The following is an 11,918-nucleotide window of genomic DNA, read 5'->3' on the forward strand; positions in this document are numbered from 1 at the left end:
GCTGAATACTATGAAGCACACAGATTTGCTTAGTATCAAAGGAGGAGTTAGGCCAGGGGTGCACCACAACAAAAAACCTTCAAGGAGGTAAAATACTGATTTGCATGGGAAGAAAAGAAAAACATTGTTGTTGCAGAAGTGCAAGGAAGAAGGTGAGGAAGAAGTATTATGTGAAAAAGGCAAAACCAATAAAAATGATATGGACAATTCTAAGAAAAAATACTTGAACATAAATTGAAGATATAAACATTATTTTCCTACTTCTTGGATAAAACTTCATGGCGCCTAACTCGTGTAGGATGTTAACAACTTTGACATTTTGTAAAATGTTTGCAACATTCAAAACACAGTTGTAGATTTATTTTTTCTTTACTAATGAACAGAAAAAAAATAAAACATTACAAGCATTTTAAATTTATTCGACAGCATAACATTCTACGTCAGTTGCTACAACAACAGTTGCATGTTTTGATTCTTGTAATTTTAATGGATCGCCGCTATCAACAGAAATACGATTATTTTTATTGCTGTTGAATTTATATTGAACAATAACATTTATTCCCAACAATTGTATTGTTGTAATAAAATGGATTATTCTTCCATTACGTTCACATTAGTCTCGGCGTTAAACATTGATAAATGTGAACAGTTTTAAAGATCTAAGTACAATTTATAGGTAATAGATTTACGCAAAGGAAATTACTACAATAAAAACAATTGGCTGCATTTTTTTTTTGTGAGAAAATTAAATAAAAACAAATCTGCATCAAAGTATAAAAGTAAACAGCAAAGTGTTTAGGTAAATCCAGCCATGTGGCAAAGTCCAGAGGCCAACTGTTAAGGTAGGGCGCAGAAAACCATAGCTACAAAATTGGCACAGGCTAAAATCATTCAATTATGGTAAAAGAGCAAGTCTTCTCAGATAACAACAACTGGAAGTCCAGCGTACACATCTCACTGAACTGGTTTATCTATCAACAGAGTATGGGATTAACCTGATGCACTGGTTCATTTCAACCCTGTTGTGATTAGTAAAAGAATGGTTGCTGTTTGGTGGCAGCTGTACAGCAAGGAGGAGAAATCGAGTTCTTTGAGACGGTGTTACTACTGTATAAAGTGCATGTTATAAATATATATCTAATCTAATATTTCCATTAAATTTGCAGTTAAGACTGTAATACAGTAGTATACAATTTTGTTTCAAACTTAAAGATGTATTGTCCCTTGAAACACAAAAAATGAAGATCAAAATAGTCTAAATTTAAATTGGCCATATCAAAGTAATATTAAAGTTATTCACTTTAAGTCGAAAATTAGAGCCAAAAACAACAAGTTTACGTAATTAACAGGTAAATTAATTTGATTACAAATCGTCGCGAGCGAAAGTAAACAAAGATTTCAAACCACGGGTATGCATTATGCCTGATGCTAATTAGGATTGTTTACAACTCGTCACGGTTGAGAAGGTGTTTTCACACATTGCGAGGAAGTTTTATGATTATGCATACAAAGTAGCCAAACAAGCGCGTTGCATTATGAGATATGTTTTGATCGAAAACTTTGACTGGAAGTCAAAGTTATTTTTTGAACAAAAAAACGTCTGTATTTCAGCTAAATTAATTTTTTTTGGACTAATTTTTGGTGAAAGTTAATAACTATTATGATACTTCAAAATGACCCACTTTTTTTCAAAATCTTTTTTTTAACATTTTTTTGGAATTAGTCAAAGGGACAATACATCTTTAATGAATTCGTGAATATCGTAGCTAAGCTCTCACAACATTAGACTTTAAATGCAAGTCATGTGTGACTGTTACGATCTATTTTTTACAGTATTTTCTATACAGTGCAACTGAAAGCTCTCTGTTGCACTAACAGTTAATAACTTATGTTTTGTTATCTTTAAACTGTTTCCTTTAATTTTAATCATCAAAGAAATATCCAGCCAAATACGTGATAAGCAATATGGACAATAGAGGGCGGTATGCAGAATATAGTTGATATAGAAATCAAATTCCTATAATGTTGTAAGTAAAATGAAAACTATATGTAACTAATAATTATCATGTTATTAATACTAATGATTTTGGGGAAGTAACCAATTATTTTGGAGAAAATACAAAGTTTGGGGAAAAATAAAGATTAAAGGAATTACAAAATAATGGTAGCATTTTCTCTTCCTACAGATGTACCATGGAGGTACAAAATATATACTTCCATACATGTATTTTTGCCAATAGTAGAAAAACTCAGTTGGATAATAATAGAAAACTATTAATTACTATTACAAGTTAGTCCAATACCTGTACATGCAAGGAGAAAAATGTCACAAATGATTAAATACATCACACATTTTAGCATACCTGCTACTGCTACTTCACAAGTCTTGATATCTTCCTCCATATATCTACTGCCCTCTCTAGTTCATTGTCTTACAAACTTACCTTTCAATGAACTCTTCATAAGAAATAAAACATGCATACATACAAAACATTCACAGAGGTGAAACTAATGAATAACAACCCATACATGTACAACATTTAAAATGTTTATTACATGCGTTTTTTTAGGCGCTAACACTGTAGGTCAGGATTGAAACCCCCATACCTTGGGATTGGAAGCCCACCATTTCATAAAGCAATGTTATTTTCGATGTCAATTCAGCATGAATGGAAGATTTTCATTATCATGTAAAATAAGTGTCTTTTAAGGACTCACCATTTCCTTGTGGTTTGGGTAAAAGGCTTGATCGATGAGAGGAAACTTGTCCGTACCATGCCGGTCCCTTAACTTGATCAGTTGCGCAAACTAGTAAAAGAAAAAAATATATATTTCTTTAAAATATATTTTGCGATTGTGTTCCATTCAAGGAATTAAGTGCTTGATTTAGTAGGTCCACTGGCCAATAATAAGCGTGTTAAACTCCCAGTCAGTGGCCTGTTTTGGCCATTCAATTTTCATACAGAATTTAAATACGTGTTAAATTTATTGATGACCAGTGAAATTTGATTCAGGCCAATTAAAAAAAAATGGTTAACTTTAATACTTTAGAATAACCTTTAAATGGCCTCATAAATAACATATAAACAACTAAGTTGAAAAATAAAATTAAGACAAATTATTGTAGCAGAGATATTGAATATTATGATTAATTTGAGAACAAGATCTACTGCATAGCAAAGTCAGGAACTTATAGAGCTGTAACTAATGTCATTTAGTTTCAAATAAAATAAACAACTCATTCCAATCTACTTGACATCTAACATTAGTTTGTGTAAGATCATGAGAGATTTCTTTAAATGTAAATGATGACTTTAAGGATAAAGTAATCAGATTGGTAGATCACAAAAAGTGACAGACGGTAATCCTTCTGAAGAACAACAAAATTTCCTTTCAAAAAATGATGGGTAATTTAATGTTAAAAAATGTACACCATGTGAAATGCACGAACTAAGAGTGTTTTTGTGATTGAATAGTGCCGGTTACCTGGCTAAATTGGCAATAGTCTTTGCTCTTTAAAGGGAGATTAATGTAGAGCATTCTCTTGACATGGGCACTATTTTTTCGTATCATTACTCTTCCTCGGGAGAGCAATGGCTATTGTTGGTTTATCCAGGTAAGCTAGGCACAACATAACGCACACAGGGCAAAGGCCCCTGGTTTAGCACTCCCAAGGGGCCCTCCAATACTGGGTAGTTGCATTGGACTGTTCATGCTCTGGGGCCCCTGGGTCTAGTCAGTGAGTGCTCATAGCCGCCACTGTCTGCAAGTCTCTTTGATTTGCATTTCTATAATGGTGACATCTTTTGTCATGTGGTAAAATACAGTTTGCAGTACACCATGTGATTCCTAAAAAGATGCAGAATATCTTTACAGTTTAATTTTTTTAGGGAATCGTATGGTGTACCACAAACGTATTTTCGTGATGTTTGTTTGCACTGGTACATTTAAAGGTCATGAGAGCATATTTTCAGAAACCCTTGATGTGCGATTCATTAAGCTATTGATTTGAGAGTTATTTCTCAAGTGGTTGTTCCATCCCAGTGTGCCCAGTCACCAATTGAAATGAAGAATACTAATAAAGCCTTACCAACATTCTAATTAATCAATCAATTAGCTAACAAGGTAGACATGACATTTAATGTAATCCATCCGACTGAAATTCACCCAGACACCATGGCGACCATTCTTTACATTTGGTTTTTTAATATAGTATCACATCGCAGTAGAGTTTATCTTAAAAGAATTGCCAAAAGACGGATTGCTAGGCTAGAGTGAAACCAGAATTTTAAGGGGGATTTAATGTTTATGCCATGGTGAAATTACTGTCAAACAATATAGGCTATGGCGATTCATCACTGCAAAATACTACGCATAACTGGTAGAACAATTGTCGAAAGCAAAATATAGGCTAAACATGATTTTAATATATGTGTACAATCAATCGTAAATCGTTCGATTTATATAGCGCCATTCCAACATTCATTGCTCATGGCGCTGTAGAAAAGATCAGAAAAGGTGAGTTTTGAGTAGTGACTTAAAGTGACTCAATAATGATGCATGTTTAATGTTCAAGGGTAGGTGGTTCCAGAGCCTAGGTCTAGCAACACTGAAAGTCCGATCTCCCCAACTATGTTTGCTCCTTGGAATGTCCAGTAGCACCTGATGACTAGATCTTAGTTCTCGCTTTCCCTTCTTGACAGTCAACAATTCTGAGAGATATTTTGGAGCGCAACTATTTAGGCATCGGAACACCAGCAGCAGGATCTTAAATTTAACACGTGACTCCATGGGTAGCCAATTTAACTCTTTGAACAATGGTGTGACGTGATCATACTTCTTGGCACACATCACCAAGCGAGCTGCCCAATTTTGCACCTTCTGGAGAGTCCGCAACTGCTTCGTCGGCAGACCATACAGCAGGGAATTTCCCATATCAAGCCGATTGACAACAAAAGCATGTACAATCTGCTCTGTTGCACAATGGTTCAAGTAACGTCTGATCTTGGCGATGTTACATAAATGGAAAATAGCAGATCGGCTGATTTTGTTGATATGTGATTCCATGGTCATTTTACAATCAAGTTGTACACCAAGGTTACGAACTTCTGATGATGGATTGACTAGTACGCCACCAATATGTAGGCCATCAAACCGGATCTTTTTTCTCTGCTGAACAGAACCAAATAGGATCACCTCGGTCTTTTTATCATTTAGCTTGAGGAAGTTGGAGCCCATTTATTTTCTAATCTCACCAGTGCATGCTTCTAACCGTTTTACGGCGCACAGAAACTTGGTCTGGCAAGGCTTGACAGAAACGTAGATTTGTATATCATCTGCATAGAAATGATGACATAATCCGTGTCTTCGTATTATTTCAGCAACTGGTGCAACACAGATGGAAAACAGCTGTGGTCCAAGCACCGAACCTTGTGGATCGCCACATAATAGAGGAAGGTCATCTGATGAAACATCACCAATGCAGACGGCCTGGGTTCTGTTCCTTAGATATGATGTGAACCAAGACAATGCTTGATCTCTTACCCCAATATCATGTGACAATCTATGAAGAAGCAGTGAGTGATCTACTGTGTCAAAAGCAGCCGATAAGTCTAGTAAAACTAGAACAAATGGGTACCTTGTAGAGTCAAACATAAATATGCAGATTACTAACTGCAACATCACAGGAGTTTTCCATACGTGGTTGATCCATTGATCGGGGTAATAATGTGAAAAGCTTAGAGGCTTTGACTGAGCATTAAGCCCTAGATACGATTGACTTTATTATTAAATATCCAGTAAGATGACTATTAAAAACATGGATTATGATCATAGATAGAGTGTATACGACCATTCACCCCTCTATGGTTAGGCAATAGCTGTATTTTTAGTTCACTGGGAAAAAAGTAATAATGATAATTATTTTTTAAACTCTTACCACCCAAGGCTTGTCCATGAAATTGTAAATTCCTTCCCAGGAGTTGACGCTTCCGACATTTCCAAACTGAAAGCCAATGATTAAGTTACGCCACTCTTCCTGAACCTCCATTCCACGTCCATGCTGTCTGATAAGTACGAAGTCTGGTTTGAAAGACCTGTGCAGAAAGGTAAAGAAAAAATGCTTATATGGTTATATGGTGCAATATTGGAATAATATTTCTGTTTGAGACATCCCAGTGTGCTTTTAGGGAAAATGGTTTGGCAATTGCCCTGTCCTTTGGATGGGACATTTGTTGATCTCGGGTACATAAAAGGAAAATGTACAAAATATTAACGAAGAGAATTAACCCTGCTATATTGAGTATACAAATTATGGGAAGAGGACTATGCTTCTTCCTCTGTTATAGCACCATCATCACTATAGCACGAAAACATTAAAATTAAAAAGTGAATATTTGTTTTTTAAGTTTAAAGGATGGATATTGATGCTTATAATCTTAGTTTAGGGAGTGTAGTAGAAGTAGTGGAACTTTGACACTAGGTCAGGATATTTGTGAATATACAAACAATTATTTCAAGTAAGTAAGGACAATAATTCCATAATAAAATTAAACAAAAAAATAAACACATTTTATATAAAGTGTGTTATAAATAAATATATAATGAATCCATAGATAAATCGCCATGTAAGACATTAAGAAAACAACACCTACACTAATTTGTTCTTGAGCTTTGGAGAATTTTGTACTCTGTAATATTTTTTCCGAAATAAAACATGAAATGAATGCAGTAAGTATAATTTGTTGATTACATCATGCATTCTGCCTTACTTGTCTGGCAAACTCCTATTAAGCTGTATTACATTAAGCATGCATGTTAGAGGCATCAGGGGCCATACCTTACTACTTTTTGTCCTTGCCTTACTCCCTTGAAATCAATAGTTGTTCCTGTTTCAGTACAAGACGCAAGATTTATTTCAGCAAATTCACACTAAATATGAAGACATAAAAGAAAGAGATTTAACAACAGTTGAAATAAATAAGAGTCTGTTGTGTTATGAATGGAAAAAATGTATAATGATAGCGAGGATTTACATTGTAGACGTTAACGCAACAAAATCATCAAAGAAACACGCTTACGTCAATATACAAATGTGTTTATTCCTAAAATGCATGGTATGTTTAACATTTGAACAAGTTTCCAAAGCAGATCTTTGGAATGAACCTGTGCTATTAAGATATTTTTTTCCAGGGTGATAACCCCACTCTCAAAATGGTCTTCTTAATAACTTAGTACCGCCTTTTATAAATATTGGAGCTACTGATTTAATATGGAACTAAAAGTCATAGTTAAGTAATTTTTCATTCTGTTTCTAGTCTACTTAATGTATGTATTAAAATACATACAGTATTGTACTTAGCTCGTACTTGATTGATATCAAACAGACAGTTTACCATTATTCAGAAAAGGAAAAATGCAAGTAGGTTTTTTTAATCATACTTATGGTCTAAAGGTTGAATTCACAATGATTTGCTTTTTAATGTATTATCCATAATAAAAAAAACTTTTGCAAGAATTATGAAAAGTTTACTAACTTGTTCTACTCGGATATCAAATTCACCGTGTATCTTTTTACCTCGGAAATATTTTGCCCTGAAAGAAAAAATAAGTTAGAAATTTCATAAATAAATCATTCATATATACGAGGTCGTAGAGAATATAGCAACTATATATACGCCTATTCAGCAGATCAATGGGCTTATTAAACACATCAATGGGCTTATACCAGAGTTAGCAGGGAAACTTATCTTACCATGAAGTATGTTGATCATCAATTACTAATAAAACCTTTTCTTTTCCTTTATTAGTACGACCTGTCAGGGAGCTGAGAAACCCAACTCCAATATCTTGCCTCATTGGACCAGGGGGCTGGCCACCCATTGCCTTCTGTTCCCTATCTCTTTGTTCCTTTTCTTTTTCCCGTAGTTGTTGTTCTTTATCCCGGTTATCTTCACTGCCTAGGTTTTGAAAATATCCATTAGGAATGATTGTTGCGCTAGTGTCGGAAAACCGTCTACGAAGAAAATTCATTCTGGTCCTAAAATGAAAAAAAAGTCAAAAGTAGTATTATGTAGAATTAGATTTTACTAAATATTGTATTTTAAATTTTATAGCCTTGTGAAAAAAAGACCTTAAGCTACAGTATATATATGTATAATATAATGTTAGCATGTTAGTATGTGCAAACCTTAATTACTGTAGCATACAATGTTCATACTTCATACAATTTTTTGTTCAAGTTGCACTGATCTATGAATTACAAGATAATGTTTATAGTTGACATAATAACTGCCCACAGTGACACAATCACTATTTTATGGGCCTTGCCAAACTTTAAAAGAGAAATTGTGAACATTAATGGTAACATTCACTCATAAATTAAATACAATTGGTCATTATTCATACATTATTATCAGATAATATTTGAATTAGAAACAAAGTATAATTGTTTTTAACACGAAACATCCCGATATGAAAATGATTATCAACCTTAAATGTCAAGGTCGTTTAGTACTTTAAATAAATTACATTCTCTGACAAAAGTGGGAATTTCTTCTGCAATTAACACCAGAAACCATAAGCAAAATCCAAAAGATGTCAAACTACCTAAATTTAACTAATAAACGTATTTTTTAAATGGTAGAAATTAAAAACGATCGAAGTTTCAAAAAAAGTTTTGAGATAAAAGAATTTCCAGAACCTTTTTTGTTCCATCAGACTGACTGAGGAATATATATTATCATTTATTGTTTTCAATTAAAAGAAATTGCATATTATATATATGTATTCATTGATTTCTGAGATGTTTGATACCATTTAGTACCACTTACTGCTCCTGGTTGTCTAAGACATACATTACATAACTTTCTGTTTTTATATGATTCATGATTTTATGTCAATTTTCATCAACAAATTATCTCAAGGCTAAATTTTAAATTTTTTTTATAAAATCATTCTCAAGAAGATCACATTTGACAATAGAAGACATTTTAAATTGCATTATTTTATTTATCATGCAAAAACTGAACATAGCAATTATACTTGTTCAAAATTGTCATTATCGACAGAAAAATTGATCGCATGAGATTATTTATAATTGTACACTCTCAGTACTAGAATTATATGACCTGAAATTAGGAGAATTACGTCGGAGATAAAACCATTCTAGTAATATAAGATAATTTTAAAACCATGACAAGGCTGCGTATATCTTAAGGTGAAGGCAATTTAACGCATGGTAATTCAGATGTACTGTAGACTCTTAAATATTTAAATACATGAAAGACGAATTCAAAAACAGTGAGGATTGCATGACAATATTCCATTATTTCTGTTATCATTCTTACTGACAATATAGCAGAAGGCTTGTTCTTCTTGCATAAATTAATAAATAATAATGCCAAAAAAGTTAATTAGGAAATGACTATAATTATATGGAACTGAGTTTATTATTATGCATAAATTATCATTAAATACAAATTAAGGGTGGATTAAACTAATGCCAAATGCAATTAATATTATAAATCATTTGATTTATCCAAACATAATTAGCAGGATTAATAGGGATTTAATTGGGTGTTGTCTAAGCTGGTTAATTTAGATATTTGAGAGTTGTCCAAGCTCAATGTACAACCTTTTGAAGACTACATTACAGTTCTTATGTATGGTAGTAAGCTCTCCTGTCAAAGTATATTCCTGCCTTTAAGCTCTGTCTACACTATCAAAATAGTTCGACAAAAAAGGCATTGCGCCCAAATATGGTAGTGATATCATCAAGTCCATATACAGGCATTTTTTTTTCACATCAAGTTTGAAAGTGTAGACAGAGCTTAAGGCCATTATAAATGCAACAATTGAGCCTCTTGGTGTTTTGGCAATTTTGCAATGTATACATAATGAAAGTTGGAGTTTCCAAAAGCGGTCATCATTTCGAAAAGACTGCATTTAAACCTGTACGTTTTGCTTTGATAACTGCATATTGGCATGTCATCGTCTTCATCAGTAATTGTAAGGAAATTAAGAGAGAGTAAATATTGTTGGCCAATTCATGAATTTCAAATAGAGGCTGCTGCACCTTTTTATTCTGTAGAGGGTGCTATTATTGTTCAAATGACCATGCTCAATTTACATCCATGATTTAATTTTAGTTATAAAAAATAAATATTCATATAGAATTTCACTTACTTCTATTTATCCGTATGTAATAAGAGAGAATCAGTATATTCCAAAGTACATTAATTTGTATATATATATCCCACAAACGTTATTGAATTCCAATTCTTAATTCCAAACGATATTGTAGATGGCTAATCGAGACAGACAGGATTTTGATGAAGTTAGGTTACAGCTTAAACCTGGCGAATGTCTTATGTATAGATTGCACGAGTTCAAAAACCTTTTTAAAGCAATCAATTGCAATTGTATTTGAAATTTGTATAAAGATTAATTGACAGAAATAATTTAAAACTTGTTTTTTTCTTGTAGGTCAATGTATCGAAGAAAATTATCAATGTAACAGTGCAACATAACTTGTGGATTTGGTAACTTGAAGTTCAGGTAAAAATCCTACAATACTTGATAGTTATTTTTTGCAATCTGAAAAACAAACAAACAAAAAGCATAATTATTTAAAATTTTATAAATCAAAATTTCATCAAAACAAGATTACGGTTAAGTTCAGCTTCAACAAGATTGCCTTGATGTAAAAATGCAATATGCTTAACAACAAAGAAAGGACAAAACTAATGGAATCATACACAGTCAATTTCCAGATTAACCCTACTTTTAAGATTAAATGTGGTACTTAAAAATCACCATGCTGAAATCAATAAATAAAAAACATGGTGTCTTATGTGAATATACAGAAAAAGGAATCTTATCTATGGGACAGGCAACACAATACTTTTATACAACTTTCTACAGTAATTTTCATTCTGCTAGAATTTTCTTTTAATAATATGTTGATTGCGATAATTATTGATTTTATCCATAAAAACTGGTTTACCTTTCAGGCATAAAATAAATTATAGTCTTTGGTCTAGATTACTAACAAAATTGTGTGCGTAAAAACCATGGCAACAGTGATGGTGACATGATGATCAACTTTTTAATCATTCAGAAATTTCCCAAAACAGTACTATATGTCTTATAAGTAATAGGAACTAAACTAATAGAACCAATACAATTAAAAAGTGGTCTATAATTAGAGAGGTTCATCTAAGCCACAGAAATCTTTAATGTAGAGATAAGATTAAGAAGATAATTTAGGCCTAATAAAGAGATTTATATAACGACCAAAATTTCACCATCCTATTTATTTGAAAGTAAACCTCTATATGTAACAAGAATAAAAACTTTAGAATAGTCATATTCAAACTCGGTCACCTTGAATATGGTTGTATGAAAATATGATGCATATATATTGCAATAAATTCAATGCGTAAATTGGCTACTTGATACTATAGTAACTTACCCTACTTTTAGATAAGAAATTATTGATCAGAAAAGCATTGCCTAGATGCAACTGTTATATTAAAAGAATCAACACAAGTTTAATTGTTATATATCCAATAAGAAGCAGTTTTTGTGAGAATTTAATCAATACTGTGAATCCTTAACTCAAGCAATTTCAGGTCAACTAAATTATATCTCAAAAGAGCATAATTTACTGTCAGTGTGGTGCTTATCATCAGTATTGCCAATAACATGTTGTATAAAATAAAATAAATGAATGAAAATTTCACATCATAAAGAATAAAAACGATAACATAACAAGCCTGACTTTTCCAACTAAAATATTGCTGTTCACGCAGCCAATTCAATATTCACCTAATATGAAATTTCACACGAATCAGTGAAACAATAGTAATGCAACTTAAAAAATCATGTTTTAATAAAAGATATTTCAGAAAACTTTC

The 11,918-nt window shown here is 32.5% G+C and overlaps 1 protein-coding gene across 5 annotated transcripts in view; it reads right to left on the minus strand.

Moving 5' to 3' along the window:
* The window catches only part of LOC140059305 (synapsin-like), a 227,641-nt gene that overhangs the window by 197,938 nt on the left and 17,785 nt on the right, over positions 1-11,918 (minus strand). For all 5 annotated transcript variants that reach the window (XM_072105172.1, XM_072105177.1, XM_072105175.1 and 2 more), the window contains exons 2-7: positions 10,186-10,596; positions 7,754-8,038; positions 7,536-7,593; positions 6,839-6,930; positions 5,939-6,095; positions 2,719-2,808 (exon numbers count right to left, since the gene is read on the minus strand). In XM_072105172.1, the coding sequence (XP_071961273.1) occupies positions 2,719-2,808; positions 5,939-6,095; positions 6,839-6,930; positions 7,536-7,593; positions 7,754-8,031 (675 nt within the window). In that variant the 5' untranslated portion in view covers positions 8,032-8,038; positions 10,186-10,596. The remainder of the gene's footprint in view (positions 1-2,718; positions 2,809-5,938; positions 6,096-6,838; positions 6,931-7,535; positions 7,594-7,753; positions 8,039-10,185; positions 10,597-11,918) is intronic.

Source organism: Antedon mediterranea, chromosome 9 (genome assembly GCF_964355755.1).
Source record: "Antedon mediterranea chromosome 9, ecAntMedi1.1, whole genome shotgun sequence".
Taxonomy (NCBI): Eukaryota; Metazoa; Echinodermata; class Crinoidea; order Comatulida; family Antedonidae; genus Antedon; species Antedon mediterranea.